The sequence below is a fragment of the Opisthorchis viverrini genome (assembly GCF_000715545.1).
Source record: "Opisthorchis viverrini unplaced genomic scaffold opera_v5_84, whole genome shotgun sequence".
NCBI classification, from domain to species: domain Eukaryota; kingdom Metazoa; phylum Platyhelminthes; class Trematoda; order Opisthorchiida; family Opisthorchiidae; genus Opisthorchis; species Opisthorchis viverrini.
This window is the reverse complement of record NW_008751741.1, coordinates 328,668-346,734: the sequence shown is the minus strand read 5'-3', so window position 1 is coordinate 346,734 and position 18,067 is coordinate 328,668. Positions and strand designations below refer to the sequence as shown.

At 41.7% G+C, this 18,067-nt stretch overlaps 1 protein-coding gene across 1 annotated transcript in view; it reads right to left on the bottom strand.

Annotated features, from left to right (window-relative positions):
* Positions 1 to 18,067, bottom strand: part of T265_04859 (hypothetical protein) — a gene marked incomplete at both ends in the record, with an annotated part of 50,390 nt that overhangs the window by 11,317 nt on the left and 21,006 nt on the right. Inside the window, 5 exons of the mRNA XM_009169713.1 lie at positions 222 to 604; positions 1,691 to 1,884; positions 3,470 to 3,795; positions 6,538 to 6,956; positions 15,900 to 16,017. Of these exons, the coding sequence (XP_009167977.1) occupies positions 222 to 604; positions 1,691 to 1,884; positions 3,470 to 3,795; positions 6,538 to 6,956; positions 15,900 to 16,017 (1,440 nt within the window). The remainder of the gene's footprint in view (positions 1 to 221; positions 605 to 1,690; positions 1,885 to 3,469; positions 3,796 to 6,537; positions 6,957 to 15,899; positions 16,018 to 18,067) is intronic.

Here is an 18,067-nt window from a genome sequence, read left to right as displayed (position 1 = left end):
AAAAGTTGAGAGGTAAGGTAAGCGCTTCAGGAAAAATGTGAAGTCTTCTTCTCGGTCAGTGCCCCTTGGCTACGTGGATGTCTCTCAACCCATCCGCCAAGGCCTTCTTAAAACTGCCCGTCTTTCGCCTTCCGGGTAGCCTGTGCTACTGACCCTCATACAGGAAGTGGAAGATGTATATTTATAAATCTTACACAACCAAAATGCGTCCAGAATCTTACCTTGCATGTTGTAGTTTCCCACGTACTAGTACATAACACAAACCCAGGAGTGCTGTGGCAACCGATCGAGCTGAGTAAACTGATTGTGTTTGAGAGGAGGAAAGTGTCTGACTGAGCCGCAAGAGCGAACCGGAACGGGTGCTAGTAGGAACCATCCATTCACCGCCATTCGGATGTCGTTCCGCGACTGTTTGTGACAGTAATGAGTTAGCGCATTCACCGAGAGCGGTCAGTATTCGCACCAGAGCATGCTTCCCTAACAGCAAGCAGCTCTCTTCTTCCAAAGCCAAATTGCGCAGCGCATTGGCTGCTGCAGTGGAAACTCGCCGTGTAGGAGCACTGATCAGGTCAACGAGGATGGGTAAACTTTGAAGATTTCGGACCTTACAGACGTGCGTAGGAATAAACAAAGGATTTATTTAAATTTGGAGCGACTTACGACAAAAAGTACTGCAGGAGAATTGCTATATCTGAAAGGCGGAGATCATGGTAAATGGCAATGTTCTATCTAACCTGAAAATTATCTCTGGTCAGACAATTCTGGCAAAAACATTCAGCCAAAAAATATGCCAGAGTTGACATTTCAGGTTTTTCGCCGTTTACATTTCTTTTGGTTACAATCAGTCTGGAATTTGTTCTCCTCGTGATCATTCCTTTTGGCATTTCAGTTTAAATTGTTCCTTTTTCTTGTAGAAATCCACGGTTTGTACAAGCTCAGCAATAGGACGGAATCGCGAAGTAACCTTTGGGATAAATGTTGCCTAAATGTGTAAAGAAACACTTAACTGCGTCTGTCAAAACCAACGTTATCGGTCTCAGCCAAACGCTCAACAGAAAGAGTAAACATTCAAGGGCTAAGTCCTCGGTGACTGGACATCAGTCGATCACTGAACACAATATGGCTTCTTCTTATCCCAAGGTTGTGTCTCAAGTAAACTATACTAGTTCCAGATTATTGTAAGATTTCGGTATTTCCTCGATAAACTGACCATTCAGATGTGTCCCTCACAACATACTACTTTCAGTTAAATTTTTGGAGTAAATTTTACTGTCAAAACTACCCTCATAATTCACCTTCTAAGAGAATGGGCCAATTCTGGCCAGTTCCATGAGATTATTTCTGTTTTAGAGTAACAATTCATTTTTAAGGGCTACATGTGGGTGATTTCATCCTGCACCTGCTTTCACGTGATTTGGCGATAACATTTTAATTCCTTTAATTGTTTTCTGAAATATATCGTTAAGCCCATTATGTGCAGCCAATAGCCAGCAACAAATTTTATCGATCACTGTTTCCATCATTTTCCACAATTTTTACCGGCACACATTCATTCATGATAGTATCAAAATATATCCCGCATCAAGCCTATATCCCATCTCCCCAGGAAACGGACCACTCTCAATTTGCATTCAGCACTGATGATTGACTAGCAAGTTACATTTAAGAAAGATGTGTAGGCTGCACTCACCGTTTTTCGGACGATTGGACCTGTCAAGACACCACCTGCTGTTAAATTCTGAATTGTTCCCGCAGCCGCCTCTAAGGTGCATGGATTCGAACTGGACTGAAGGAGATCAACAAGCATTTGAATAGTCCCTGTTTGATAAAGCAGGTTTAATACACTCTTCGGAGGGAAGGGATCCAGTCCATCGGGAGCAGTTTCTGCGACGAAACACAGCAAGGTAAATCATAATATAGTTTGATTAGAAGGACTTAGATCATAACAAATTAGTTCATCATAATTTGTGACAGAACATTATCTGACTAAGTTGACAATTTTACCTTTAACATTAGTAGGCTCCAAGATCTCAGAAAACAAGCTCTCTTCATCCGTATTATGCGAATTAAGACAATGAATCGATCTGATTCGCATTTGTTTGCACAGATGCTTATGTACATAATGGCTTTTTTGTGGATAAACTTAGATAAAGATTCCTAGACAGAAGATGAGATGAGAACTATCTGGACAAATACGATATAAATCCCTTGAAAGCTGCATCAGTGGGTATCGGTAATCAGTAGTCGTGATTAATGAAAAACGCACTGCCACTAGTCCACTTTGCACTAAAAAGTGTTCGATCATGTGTAATTTGAGAAACGCGATCAATATTATTGGTCGTTATGCTCACGAAATAATCTCTCAAAAGAATAAATTATTTTCGCGATGCAGTTTGTGAAGTGCAGAAACTATTTTTGGAATATCCAGTTCACAGTTCATGCTTACTGGGTTAATCTTCTTACAATCAACCTCAAGCTTACCCAGGCAATACGAACAACCATGAAAGACCTAACTTCATTCAAATTCCCCATCGATCCAGGGAGCCATATCCTCGGCCATGCTGGGTTTTGAACTCTGGACATCTGACATGTGAGGTGAGGGCCTTTACCAGTACCTCGCCAGAGCGTGCAGGAGGAATCTACAATCCATCGGAAATTGTTCAACAGGTTGCAGGCGCTATATGACGCATGAGAGGTCATGATAGGTAGCTTAATCGATCGACACAAGCAGGACATTTACTGGGTCTTTGGTTGAGGCGTCGGGTAAATCAGTCACGTGGCTAGAGTGTGAGCATGTTTGCCCGTGCAAGCGACAATTTCGCTAGGTCCAGAAACGCTCAGGTTGGGTGGTGGCAACAAGCTTGCCCTGTATTTCAGTCGTCTTTAGTTCAAAACTGTCACAGCCAGGGCTGTGCACTGCTAATGAGATCTAATAAGAGCGAAACTCGAATCCGGGTCTCCCTCTTCTTAATGCGAACTCACCAGAATTGCATTAAAATACGGGGAGAACTTTTCAAACAGAAGTGAAGTGGGTGTGGATTCGGCAGATCCACTTACCATCTACAAAGGAAAACATCTATACAGCCGCGGTTTATACCATTCACCGTTTAAGTACCGCAGTCTCCTGAAGTTTAAGCTTATAGGTGTGCCCCTTAGTATTCCAAGGGGGCTTCGTACGCTGGGTGCTTGTAATCATAGGCTGGCACATAACATACACCAAGAATCTTCAGACCTTTAACCACATTAAGCATACAACGGGAGTAAGTGATCCATGTACGCTCACGTGATCAGTGCAAACACAAGTGTATATACAGCTTGACACCAACTAAAACATACGCCACTTTACACGTAATACACTACTCATAAAGCTGCTGAAAACTCCTTGAGAACCAATTTCACAGCTTATGGCATGTTCAGCACTGAATAATCTTCAAGGGTTCATATAAGTAACCTAACAAATACGACTTACCTGTTTCTGAATATGACCTGGCTTTTAAGCTGGAATTCTTACTCCTGAATAGTTTTATCGATCCTGACTGGGACTTGGTGTCAACAAGGTTGTCTGATCTCTTATCTTGTGTGTTCACAGACTGTAAATGTGGAGCTGCTGATGCAGTTGATTGTTGTAAGGAGAAACACAAATTCCTCAAACAGCAAACACAGTGTTCCACAGATTTGGTATCAAAGCACTGCAGTCGAACCGCCGCGCGTAAAATGGTGATCAAGCTCCATAGCAGATGGGGACACTGACGCATGCGGTCGCGAACCTCGCGATCCTCGGAACTGCTGACGTTTCTGATCGGATAGAAGAAAGTTCGTATCATGACGTCGGGAATAGTACAAGAGCTTTGAAAAATTTTTTTTAACGTTAGGTTCCTTCCTAGCAGCTCTACCCAGGGTCATCAAGAAGGCTAGTATCGAATATGAATGCCCGGTTATTTCATTTAGTATATCTACTCCCAATGGGGAATTAGAAATGCATAGGTATTAATATTTAAACTTTTCGTTCCTAATTGATTGCCGGAGTTAAAGTTAAATTCGCAGTCAGCTGACAAAATCTTCCGGGCAAGTTGGAAACATTCACGCTTCCCCCATCCAACCGCATCGAATGGGGGAAACCAGTGGGATTCTGAGCCATCCGGTGCCATTCTAAGACAGGGTAGATATAAGAAATCGGAGACGATAACAAAAGGGTAGTTGGGAAAACGCTTGAGAAAATGACATATTTCCTAACTCAATTGGACGTTAGCCGACTTCATAAATAACGAAAGAACACAACAGAATAAACTCAAATGTCATTCAAACTGAAACTAGATGTTACTCACGATTTTCACTAGTAGTACACACCACTACACCAGATAGATATTTCTGATGCTTACTTAAAAACATCATTGCTGAGGGAATAATCCACGTACGCAGGCACAACTAACCACAACTAACAGCTCCAACGACGTTTTTTTTAACTTACAACGAGGACTGTCAGCACTGTGTCATTAACTGATGGCAATATGCCAGATCCGAATAGCACGTTTTTTAAAGAAACACAATTAATGAACTTAAGACTGGGACAGCAAACCCTTGAACTCCCAGCTGTCCTACCTGATTATTAAGTCGTTTTCATTTGCGCTTCCGGGTCAGTGAAACATAAAACATTTCTTCGTTAATGGAGCACATTGTGATACTAAATTCTGACTGAATTTTTTGGTTACTTATATGAAGATTTCAGTTTCCGAATGCACAGTACTTTATTTTGCCACCTTCAATCAACCCAGCCGATTAAAATGTCTGTTTAGACTTTGTGCGGCCATTTCACTGTCTCCTGTTTCCTCAGGTTTCACCCGTAAATTTGTGCAGAACCGTCTGATAATCGGAATTCTGGGAGAAAACCAGGGCATGTGGGAGTGGCATTGCCTGAAATCCCGATTTTTTGCTTTTCTCTTCCAAGGAGGGGGAAAAACTTGGCTTTTTTGTCTCAATATGGAAATCAAACTTCATTCCATGTTAGAGTTTGAAAATCCGAATGTTACTGGTTGAACGAGAGCAGAGAAAATAACGATAAACAAACATTATTTCGCCTTGTTTGTACTTAACGCATTCCAAAATATCAGTAATCACGGAAATCCGTGAATCAGACAAAGTCGATGTGAAATGGCTGTTTGGTGCTCAGAACCCATGCACGCGTGTCTGTGCCAGCCACCACAATCTTATTACCTAGCTATACTGAAACTTAGCGGAAATATTGCCTCAAAACATGGAAGATAACTACAGTAATTGGGCTTTTAATGCATCTCGTGTTGTTGCGCGTTGCCAAACCCTTTTTTGTAAGTATAATACTATTCAATATGTATTGCAACTGTGACATCCTAACGCGTGGTTCTGCGCCAGCATTCTGGCTTGGTCACCGATTTAGCTGAGTACAATCCAGTCAGAAGTGGCCAGCCCGTGTGACCCTGGACTGTCCAGACAACGCCTCTGACACATGCCGTTCAGCATGATAATCAACTGAAAATCCAGGCTTATGACGTAAGGCACGTTCAGTGTGTTGTTTCTCTGCTGAAGAGAGAATCAACCATTTCATGAAACAGAAATCAGGCTCGTTAACCCGGTGTGGGATAAGCAGGGCAAAAGCGTTTGTGCCAACCAGATTTAAATCTCCACAGATATTTCAGTTAAATGGCTACCCTGTGGAAACGAGTATACTGTCAATGAAACCGAGCGTCTGTGCGCTCACATTACAAGCATATTTTCGTAATTCTTCAGAATTCTCATCAAGGAAGCGATATGCATCAACATCTTTAGATTTGTAGTTGGATATAGTGAATAGAATAGGAAAATGTGGCCCATTTCTCCTGAAAGTCATGCATCAGAGTTGTACCGGAAAAACATGATTGTTGACCTATATGATGTACAAAACGCTGTGCTCTTCGCCACCTCCAGATAGCCAACTTGCTCAAGCTTTCCACTCACGCTTCCAACTTTATTAGTTGTATTCTTGACTGTTCACACTTGGCCGTGATCTTCCTCGTATACCTATTCAAAGGCGGTGACTTATGGATAGCCTATGTATTCGTCTGACGTTTAATGAGCAGTTTTCCGAGCAGTCCACCACAAAGGGTAAGCAGAAAGTTAGTAGACGCTCTAGGTTGAATTACTATCAATCATTTACCTCAGGCATTCCTTTTATATCATTTGCCGCTCTGGCTAGGTAATTGAACTAATCGGATCCACCTATTCAAATATTGAGGAAGACAAGTTAGGAACAGTGATGTCGGCAGAACAAAGCCCACGCGGTCATCGCATTCAGGTGCTTGAATGAAGTACTGATTGTAGTCAGTTCTTCGGTAACATAACGCTGACACATCCGACATCCACCCAGAAAGTGTGTTAGATTTGACGTGCTTCTTCCACTCACGGTCGACAAAAACAAACTAAAAGAGCAAGCACTTCCCTGCCATTCTGCTGGACCATAAAATGATTCACTTCAATTTCCAACCAACCATCAGTGGTCTATTGAATATAGACATCATCCAAACCCACCTTAGAACAGCTGCAACATTTCGAAAAAGGACAGTGATAAATGATGGTTCGCGCAGAACAGTTCTGCTGTCATTGCTCACTGTCTGACAGGCAGCTGGCTTCAAAACTGTGTGCACCAGGCTTGGTATCACAGCCTCCTGCAACACACTGCGTTTTAAATGATTCACTGCTGCCAGATTGCATAGAACCGCAGCTGCACTATCCAAAGTTGGGCGAAATTCTTCATTGATGAACAACTCGGTGGCAGTAGCAGCTGGTGCGTTCTCGGCCCTATTTGCTGCATGGGGTCCGGTGCATACGGTTAATTCATCCGTTACTGTTGTCGAATCGGTAGAGTGAGGCAGTGGATGGGGATAACCTTGACGGTTCTCAATTAGCCAAGATAATGCTCGGATTCCACCAACGCGTTCCAGCTCCTCCTTGAATAAGAGAAAATCGGAGTCATTCATTGACCAAAAAGGATGCCAGGGCTAGCTAGTCCGTGAATAACAAGTGTACACAATGGCTTCAGGTAAAAATAAGGACGTTACGCACCAGTACATACGAAAAACCAAACACTTTCTTTATAGAGGAACTAGAACTTGAACTGATGTCACCCGGCAACATTGCTGAACCTCTTCAGAAGCTGTGCAACCCTCCTCTGATAAAACGACAGGCGGTAAAGGTAACTATCTTGCTCGTGGAAAGGTTTGGGCGTTTTTCGGCTCAAATCACTCCGTTGAGTTGCTCATTTTAGCTCACTTTTAGCTCACTTTTAGTCCCGTCTGCTATGTTTTAGGAGATTAGATTATCCCTGATTACAAACTCTAAACTAAAGCCGCTCTTCTGAACATAACCATAATTTTATACGGTGGTTCGCTGACCATCCGTGTGTTTGAGTACTCCTGCTGAATAACGCTTAGTGCGAAATCTCCAGTGTGCTCAGACAATCACTATTAAAGAGGAGCAAACAGTGGCTTGATTGCTAGGTTGACCGTTTACTGGAAAATAGCAATTGTGACCGTGCTGTTATATAACCCGTATTTTCACAGCATCAGAGGTAAGCGCTAAAACTTTAGTACTCTGTGATCATTATTTTCATGGTGCTAAAACAAAGAGGACCTCTGAACAAGACCTCTGGTATCAAACGAAAATTATTGTCCAAAAACAGATGGGGCCGTTGTATCATTTTGCAGGGACTGCGCTAAGAGCCACTACAAATTCACCTTTGAATCCATTGATTCATGTGGCTTAAGCACAAACCTCTTCTATTTCATTGAAAATGTTTCTGCTGTCAGTGTTTCTATAACCAAGATTAATAATAGCGCAATAATCTCCAGCTGCCGGGTAATTTCATCAGATATACCTACAAGTCAAGGTAGCTCTTTTTAACAAAAAATGCCTTCATACAGAGGGAGTGAAGACCAAAGGAAGTGAGGTGGGTGACAAAAGTAAATTACTTGTTAAGGGACACGGTAGTCGAGAAAATCAAAGCTCGATTTCACCCATTCGATGATCATTAGGAAGAATAGTTTATAACTTACTCAGAATTCGAACATTGTACTGAAAACCTCGTAATATCGAACTGACTTTCTGCCCATTGACACCACTGATTTAACTTAAATCTACTCGATTAAGTTACTCGTTGGGTGATCTGGAGTGAGGAGTATTTAAAAAAATTTTCACCCTTACTTTCTGGATGACACTGTGCCCATAAGTTACGAAATGGTCTCTAAGTTAGCAAACGATGGTTACGGGTTTGGATTATTTCATAGTACCCACACTACCTACGGTTTGTATAGCACTTACCACAATATGACAGGTGTTAAAACAGCTTTCCCAAAATACCCAATTGAAAATACAGTTCAGGTCCCGAGGGACCAAGCAAAAATGACATCTTCGAAGGTTTCTCTCCTTGGGAATGATGAGAAATCTCAAAATAGCCTTTGGTATTCACGTGAGTATGCCACCCTAATATGTGATGAAAACACTTGCAGCTGCCAGAACTGTGTTTGCTCAAAGATAACTGCTCTTTCGCCGACCCATTATTCGAGTAAACGACATGTCAAAGAAAACGCGATCAAGGTCGATTCTTCTGTGATTTAGTCGCTCCCCCTCCCCCGAATGAACATGTCTGAAACTAAGCATTCTAAGCTCGATACACTCTCTTCAAAAACAGATAGCCAAATCTACAAGGTGACCCATTTTAAACGATGATCACACTCGAAAGTTGGTCACCTTTAAAAAATTCTATAAAGGTGGATAGCTATATCACGAACTGAAAATTCGTCATGCAAAACTATCATAAATTCTTATGTTTAGCAAAGTTTGTGTGCAATCCCCAGGTAGCCTGTTGCATATAATGCTGCTAGGTTCAACAAACTAACAAGGCAGGTGTTAAATTTTGAACGCGACATAGAACGGTGACGCTTGTTTGACCATTTCATATATCTTCATAAATAGGCACCTTGAACGGTGAGCTCCTGTGCTGTCTCGATAAAAAACATGGTTGTAGCATGGCTAGTCAGATGTGAACCTGGTGGAGGAATAAAAGATAATCCGATACACGCGAGGGATTCCCCTAAAAGAAAGGTACTAAGTCTGAACCCAGTTTCACACAACCTCCGTTTGAAATGGGCTGCCTTGGACAGGTATAATACATGTTGTTGTCTGCAAGCTGTTTCTTTGACAAAACATTTTCTTATCTGCCAGCCGATGATAATAGATCGATCGATGCGTTGTCTTACTGCTCAAATATGCACGCCTTAAGTCACATTTGGAGGGTCAGTTATTTAGTTTTTCCTGCGGCCAAAAAAGACAGGCAGGCAAAAGAATTGCGATGTTAGACCCAAAATTTTGAAAATTGCATTCTACCGGCCCAAAGTACAATCATTTTTTGGCATGATCAAATGTTATCATTTCTGGCTGAAGCAGATAAGCTGGCATGAGCTTCCGTTTAGCTTCAAACCTAAAACATTTAAACCTGAATGGCTTCACTCGTGGGTGATTTGATTTCACATTCGGATAAGCAGTTATGTCAGGAAAACAAGGGTGATGATTTATAGTCCGCTGTTCGAATGTCAAGCGTGGTAAAAACATCCTGGTTTCAAGGAAAACTAGATAGTTTATCGGACTCCTTTCTGAGCACACATATTTCAGGGTGAAGGTTACTCTTCGGGGCGATGGAAAATGCTATCAACATCATGGATGACTTATGAGCACCTTCTGTTGTGTGATTGTGCCAGAAATTACGTGGTTATCCATGTTCCAATCCAGAGGGGTTACAGGTGTCACCATACACAGACAACAAGAAAATCGAACCGATTATTGCACAGGGTGGTTTCCTCAAAATTGTTGACTACCTGTTTCTAATATGCTCTGAGATGAAATCATCTTAAAAGGTGAAAATAGTCCAGCTACGAGTGCAGCACGAATGAATCAAAATTAATGGGGACATCAACCATGGCAGTACAACAGTGTTTGCTAATTCCCTAGTTTTCAGAATCGGGTCAGTAAGAGTAAGCAGGTGAGAAACACATCAGTTGTAACAGTTTCTCAACTGCTGTCGCAAATAGGAGAGCGTGGGATTCGAATAGGTAAAGTCCCATTTGGGCGAGGCAAGCAGGCTTGGGTGTCACTGGTATGACTTTCGGAAACCACAGCCGACATTCAATAAGTAAATTGGACGAATAGGATTTGCAACTGGTGAAACTAGCCAGTAGCTCCGGCATACGCTAGTATGCTCAAACATCTTTGTGAAGCCCCACTGCTCAGTGAAAAAGTCGAAGCGTGTTCAGAGTTTTAATGTCACGCCAAATTCAGTAAACCACACCCGATAGTAGTTGTGGTCCTAAATTGCGCACTCGTTGTTTCCACAAAATTACGTTTCGGAGCTAAAAATTTCTAGGAATACATGATTTATGAAGATGGGGAGCGCTTTCAACTAAATTCTAATTAGTGGAAATCAGAAAAAGTAGAATAGTTCAAGAACCAACCAGCTATCTATTTTTACAGGACAAACGTTGTCGTGCCAGCTAGGAAATGATCTGCATTTACCAAAGGTCGAGTACGGCTCTGTGTGCTCTTTGAACCTAAAAGTACCACAGCTCTCATTCACTGCTTTAGCAGGAAAGCGGGATGTCAGAACACTGAATACTTACAGTGTATTCCATAGTTTGAGACAACTAACTATACCTGTCATTTTCCTGTCTTCTTAGAGGGGGAAATCACATGAACACGTTGACTCCTGAAATTCTCATCAATCTTTGAATTCACCTGAACACACATCATGGGCGGATGCTGCACGTAATTCATCAGCGTAACAACCAACTACTAACCTGCCTCTCACCCTACCAATTAGTTTAGGTAAAAGAAATCGTTACCCTCTGTTGTCAGCGACCGTCGGCAAACCACTTATCCTGTCGGCGGTGTGCAATCCACTTTTATACTCTTATCATTTCATTTTTCGCAACTTTTCCTCTGGTTAATTAGATCCTTCGCACGGCTGTTATCGAATGAACACGTAATAATCTAGTAAGGTTCGGTTCCCACTGTCTGAGTCTCATATTGTGTTTTATCTCCTCTCAGAAAGCAAACGTTCATGCCTAAAAACAGTCACACATTCACGGACAGCACTGGGAGAGAATAACAACAAAGCCGACCATTTCCTCTCCGGGTAAATGGTGAAATGTTGATTTGCGCGCCAAGTGAATCACATGGATGTGCAGCTGCCATGGCAACTACATACACGGGTTTCCAGTGTGTTAACTGCACTGTCTGGAGCAACTGGCATTCCGTGTAATAGGTGGGAGCACCTGAATCGTGTATCAATTTGGCGGTGTGTTTCACGAGACCAGTCATGCGCGTCAGTAAAATAGGCATAACAGAAGCATGTACGACGGCCAGACAAACAGCTTGTTTGGGATATGTTGTGCTTTCTCATTGGTCACGGTATTTCTGCTGAAGCTTTCTCTCTGACAGTATAAAGATTATACACAACCGCCGTGTGTATTGTGGTCCCAAGCCTTCAATCTTTTCCCGACAGTATACCACAGCGAGTGAGGGCGAATCAGCAATTTGGTGGACGTAGGAGGTCCAAATATCTTCGACTCTCCGCTTAAGTTCATCACAATCTAGACAGACGTGCTACCTCTTTGACTGGTGGGTTGCCGGGACTTAAGCGGCTTCTGTAACAAATGTTCGTTCAGTATGTCTACAACCGGTATTCGCGTCCAATATCACAACACTCAGGCTTTTGGACTTCTGTAGGCTTCAACATGGACACCACATCGTATAGTCAATAGGAACTCTGAGTGTAATAGTTGAGTGGCTGTTGGTGCCTTGGCTTGCTTTCTCGCATTGACGGTGATATCACGGACTACTGGTGGATTTTTTTCTTCCTTCTTATGAGTTGCGCTTACCGTCGTCGATTGTTGTTCGTAATGCGTAGATGCTACTCTTATGGACATTTGAAGGCAGTAGTTTACCAAAGAGCTTGTTATGTATACACAGTATGAAGTGGTTACTGACAAGGAAATCAAGGTGTAATTCAATTCTTATTCAGTATCACTATGTTGGCTGTTGCTCAATTGGCAGTTGATTTGTTCAGTAAGCTTGGCAATTCACTTGTAAAGAATTTGTTACCAAGCGGGAAGATTACCACTTGGCGGTTAGGTGGGTTATTAGCATATTCTACACCAACCTAGTGCTGTTTGTTACGACAGCCTCAGTATGAAGTTCGTGATGCTTTCTATGAGAGTATGAAATGACCAATATAATGTGATAAGGCACAACTAAAAAGAAGGATTTATACCCACTACTCAGCAAGAAAAAGCTAAGCAAGACTAAAAAGATGTTTTATTCGTATAGGAAATCATCGTCAGGATAAGGGGTGACTATGACGTTCCCATTGTTGTGTTTACCGTATCCCGCAAAAACGAAAAAAAAGCCCAATGAGTGCGCTACAAGTATCTGGAAGGATTCGATTTTGCAACCTCTTCAATAGTATTTCAGAGATCAAAAATTCAGCGGTGACCATTGTCGACATGCTATAGCATCCCTGTTACAGTCTATATTAACTTCCTCATACTTGTGGAGTATTTTAGCAATGCTTATTTCGCAAATGACTGGTGACAGCCAAGCTAAACTCACCGGAAGAGACGGTGAACGTAATCCAAGGCAGTATACCTTTGGTGCACAAAAGTAATTCCCTCGGAATTTTGGACCTGAAGAAGTATATCACTCTTTTCGACTGGTAATTCATTACGGACTTGAATCTGGTCACCATAATTCACCTTTGTTTTCCAGTAACCTTCCTCTTCTCTCCAACTATTACAGCAAGCGAGGGTATATTTTAACAATGAGATCGAAATAATGTGCAAAATGCTGAAAAATTTCTTATTACTGAAGCAGCCGACACAAGTCTCGTCAGTTATACCATGGAAAGCATCTTCATCGCGTAAGTGACGTTTCTCCCACTTGGTTTCCTAAATGAAGTAAACGATTTTCAAAAAGTGTTGCAGGAATGGTAGCGTTGGGAAAAACTGCTCTTTGTGTGTCGTTTCTTCTCCATTACTACATTCGCTTTAATGAAGTTTAGCCACGACAGAGGTCACAACCTTGACTTAAGGACTCCAGTAAAATATCGATAGTCCGTGAATTCGTTCGGCTCAGTATTGTCATATCTGTTAGCTGTATGCTGGTGACAACATCGATGACCGCGAGACATACGGTTGTGTAGTTGGTATACGAATGACCATATCTCCCCAACCTCTCCTTCTTGTCTATATATCCTCTACATAAGTGACGTGCACCGGACTGAGGTCCACATTTTCCAGGCATCTTTTGATTCTGACTGTCAAAAACCATAAACAATCACGACCGTTGGAAGATGTTACATGGATTGTGACGTGTGTATAATCTATCAAGTGATCACGGTAGATCGTCTCTTCTCGCGTCTACACCACAAGTGCACACTATAGTAACCTAAGTTAAACCACCTGTTCAAGGAGGCACATTCATATAAAGTTCACAAACCGGATGCGTCCCAAAACTTACTTCCTGAGTATGTCAGTATTTTAATTAAGTTTATTTAGTGTCGGCATCAACTCATACATGGACTGACCATTTATAAAATTATCTAAACTATGCAACTACAAACCCAAACCAGTTAGTGAATGGTGTATGAATCTATAGTTTCTGCATATGTAATTATGTTGGGCGTGCCCAACCCACAACAGTACCGTATGTACTGCGTCCAGTTCATCATGAAGAGAACCAAAGTAATCGTATTGTTGCAGTTTTTGAGCCTTTAGGGTCAAATTTTTCCTTTCCTCCAACTAGCTTTTTAACTCATGCAGGTTTAATCTATGTAGAATGTTGTCCTTCACCGGCCAAAAGTACATTGTTTTGGAGAGGTAATCTGGATTCCAAACGGAAGCTGGCAGAAAGTTGAATGAAAGCAATACGTGAAACAAAATAAAATGGCGGGTTATACACCTTTTGGCTTTTCACTGCACTTGACACTATCTCACTGAGAGAGATTGAGTCTATGGGAGATTGAGTACAACAAACCCTTGAAAACACGATAAACAAGGCGAATCCTTAGTCAACAGGTTTTATATTCTGCTTTAATCCTATGGACTCAGAGAAGGCGTGCTGTAGTGTGTTGTGATGTGTGGTGTTGTGGATCGTAGCATTGCTGTGAAACCGTTTTCACTGGCTTAAACAAGGTAAATATGGGATGTTTTGACCAATGCCACTGTATGAAAGACCAACTATCCCCGACTCCAGGCAATGCCAACTGATTTGAAATAGTGGATAAGATGAACTCGAAAATGGACGAGAGGCTTAAAATACCATTTATCCACAATGTATGCAGGTTGTTCTCCCTATGATATGCACCCGGAAGTAGGCCACATGAACAAAATGACTGATTTCTTCTTAATTTGCCTTATTAATTCGTAAAATGTGTGATCAGATCCAGGGTGTATTTCCGATGTACAGTCATTTGGGAATGATTATTTTGAGCTTAAGCCGCAAATTCGAACTAAGCTCTATGTACCGCTTTATCGGTTTTCCATAAAAAGCAATAAACGAATGCAAAGTAAACAAAAGGTGATCATTCGATCCCCATTAACTGATCGTCTGAGCAGCACTTCGACTTGAGCTGTGACATCTAAGAACCTACAGGTGACACCTCACAAATGATCATAGAAATGATTAACTGAAATTCAAAATTACGAATTTGCAAATTCTTAATATTGTAAATTACTTTACAGCCACTTCCAACATAAACAAACTTTCTTCCACGTTCGTTTCTACGACGGGGCCAGGTAACCCTGATAAACCTGCCTTGGAATAATTAGGCTGTTTGGTTAGGACCAGATCCGGTAACCCATTTGATTGGTCACGTTACTAAAACTTGTAACATAGTTAGCTGCCACAAGGGTACTACTGCAACATTCAAAACATTCAGTCTATGTGGTGAGTTTTTCAGTATGTTGGACTTCGTGGAGAAAACCACATAGTTATTACAAACCGGCCAAAATCCTATTGGATAGCCTGGGATGTACTGGGTTCGTCTGTATCAACTTCATTACAACTTTATGTGAATTGTCTAGCTTAAAGGCATCAAATTGGTACCCAATACAAAGGTAGTCATAGTCCGACTCTTCAGTTACACCTGGTTGCTAACCGTCGACAGTGACGCCAACGTATTAGGCAGATTAAGAACTACACTTGGTTGTTGACTTGTGCATAAATATCTTACCAAATTAACAGTAAAAACTGTACAACACACATCTGTGGAATTCGGTTCACTGGCTTAACTGAAACCCTTGGATTTTTCAAAACTCCCGTGTTGACATGCTTTCTTAGAAATGGAATCTGTCAATCGGTCCCCTTCAAGTGAATCGGGCAAATCAAGTAGTCCAACTGTAGCTGCATAGGAACCATTGAGATTTATGCATGTCTAGAGACTCGCATTGCTAGAGATTGTTGCAGAGGGAGTACTGCGTTCTTCGCAGCGGTGTGGAAAGCGGCAGACAATCAGAGAACCTAAGTGATGTGAGGATTGAAAGTACCCGAAGATTCTTTGAAGGATAAACTTATGTAAATGCCGTGCTGTTGTTGAAAGTGAGGTAGGATTTAATAATGTGCATAAAAGGTTCCTACGGTAAGTAACTTAAACTTCCAGTCCGGATGGATGGCAAACTACAATAACCAGTTAATGTTCTGGCAGATCTTATCACGGTATACTTGACACCTTAGTGTTCTACTTGAACATATTACACACCAAATTTAGTTTTGTGGATTAACGGATGAGCTGAAAAGAAACAAGCAAAAGAAGATAAATCCTAATTTGGTTGAACCTCAAAGCTCACCTTTATCTCAAGATTATCACCGCTTGTAAGGTTTCTCAGTACGCCCACAGTATTCTGACAGATTTGTACGTGCTCTGAATAAAGCAGTTGAACAAGCGCTGCAATACCTCCACATTGACTGAAATAAAAAAAATTTATTGTAAATATATGTGGAACAGCAACATTAACACGCATGAATTTAATGTATACTTATAGCCAAAAAGATGTTTAGGTCGGAGATGAATTATCATAAATCCTGAGTTTGATGAGTTTTCAAAATGTGAAACGACATTAGGATGTCTGCGGATTCTGAGAAACATTCCATTCTGCTCAGAAGGTCAACCTAGGTCACAGTAGCTTCTCAGTTTAGATAAATCACATTGCTGGTGCATGACATGGTAAGTAATAATTACAAAACATTTGGATGGAAACGATGGCACATTTTTATCACATTTCACCATTAGGCCAGAATTTTGGAATTCCTTAATTATATCCTGTGTCTTTCAAAGTAACTATAGATACCTGCATCGATACCATATTTTGTACGAAAGAAGTTGAATAGATTGTATGTTGTGTGCGACATCTGTTTAGCTTACTTGGTAAAAGGTTTCAGTCACCATGGGCGACCTTCGACAGGAGCAGATCAATCAGGATTCAAGAAAAATTGGCGGCCTTTTATTGTGTTTTTTCTCCGGTAATCAATCTGAAGTATGGCTGCTAACGTCTCAGTGTGTACGCTATTGCAATTGTTGATAAACAGACGCAGGTATATTTGACCGTCTAACTACGTCATGTAATCTCTGCGCTGATTTCCTCGGAGATTTTGGCTTTCTAACCGCATAGAAATTTCAACCGGTGACGCGAGGCGGTTCTGTAACAGTAAGATTACTTGAACAACGAGCAATCCTTTGACACGCTTCGGTCAACAGCAGTGCCGTGAATTAAACACTGCTTGCAAATCTATCTTCGTGTGATGCTAATGTGAATTTTCACTGATAATCTGTTCATGATTGTTAGCTGCGGTATTCGTTCACTCTCTAGAAGCTTACAAATTCAAGAGTGTAACCAGTGCCAACTCCGTATTCACAAACCTGGAAATATTTGAATCCTATTGATGCGCATCAGTTAGGCAAACGGCAACTGATCTGTTTGTCTAGCCTGGCTTGCAAGCGAGTCGTCACCATGCGAGGAGAAGCCGTCACTAGACAACTTGGTGACTTCCAAGCTCGGCGCATAGATTAACCCTACCGCCTGATCAGAAGTCAACATTCGTGAACCTGCTGTTTTCGTTGCATCAGCATGCAGGTCTCACAGTCTGGGCTTAATAAAATCAGCTTTGTCTTGTCATGGAACACTTATCTAGAACAGAGGTTGCCACAAGTTTTAGCAGGAGCTCGCGTTCCAGGTGAAAAGGTCAGTACAGGTTAGGTAACACCATGAGTTATGCTTCCAAAGTTATGAACTCTTCAGCTTCTGTGTGCTATTTATTCAAAAAAATGAACTCACCTGTAAAATCTGGATGATATTAGTTCTGACTACAGGACACCATGAAATCACAGCTTTTTTAGGTGATCCATAGCAAACGCTGATTCATGAAGTGTTGGGTAAAGCGTGGAAGACATTAAATGTGTCGACTAATATTCTTAGTCCCGAACACACGCCCTCCCTTAAACTTGCCATCGTTCGAATCCGACTAAAGGAAGACCGCTCCGATTAAATCTACCCTGATTGCCACTATATGTTTGTGTGCATAATATTCCCTATCTGCACTGGTTTATTCCATCCTGACTGCACACCTCTAGCTGTAGATCAGCGGCAGTCTTGAATGCTGTGTTGAACCGGATTCCGACAAGTATAGATTTGTAGGAACATAAGACAGAAAAATCCACAGACTGTGTTAAATAAGTCCCAGCCTGAATGAATTTCGTCGCGTGAGTAGGTCAAAGTACATGCAGTACAAGGTTCCTTTGGTCCTGAAAAGTTAGTTTTGGCCACTTGAGAGTCATTGCCTGCGCGGGGTTTTACCAATAAACTAGCATGTTAATCGCCTCCGCTTTGGCCATATATTTCACTACTATGGTTTATGGGGGCAAGATGGCTCAATGGTTAGGGCGCTAATTTACTGAACGGAAGGTCGGTGGTTCAAATCTGACATCTGCGTTCCGACTTCTTCTGTCTAGGCTTGGGCA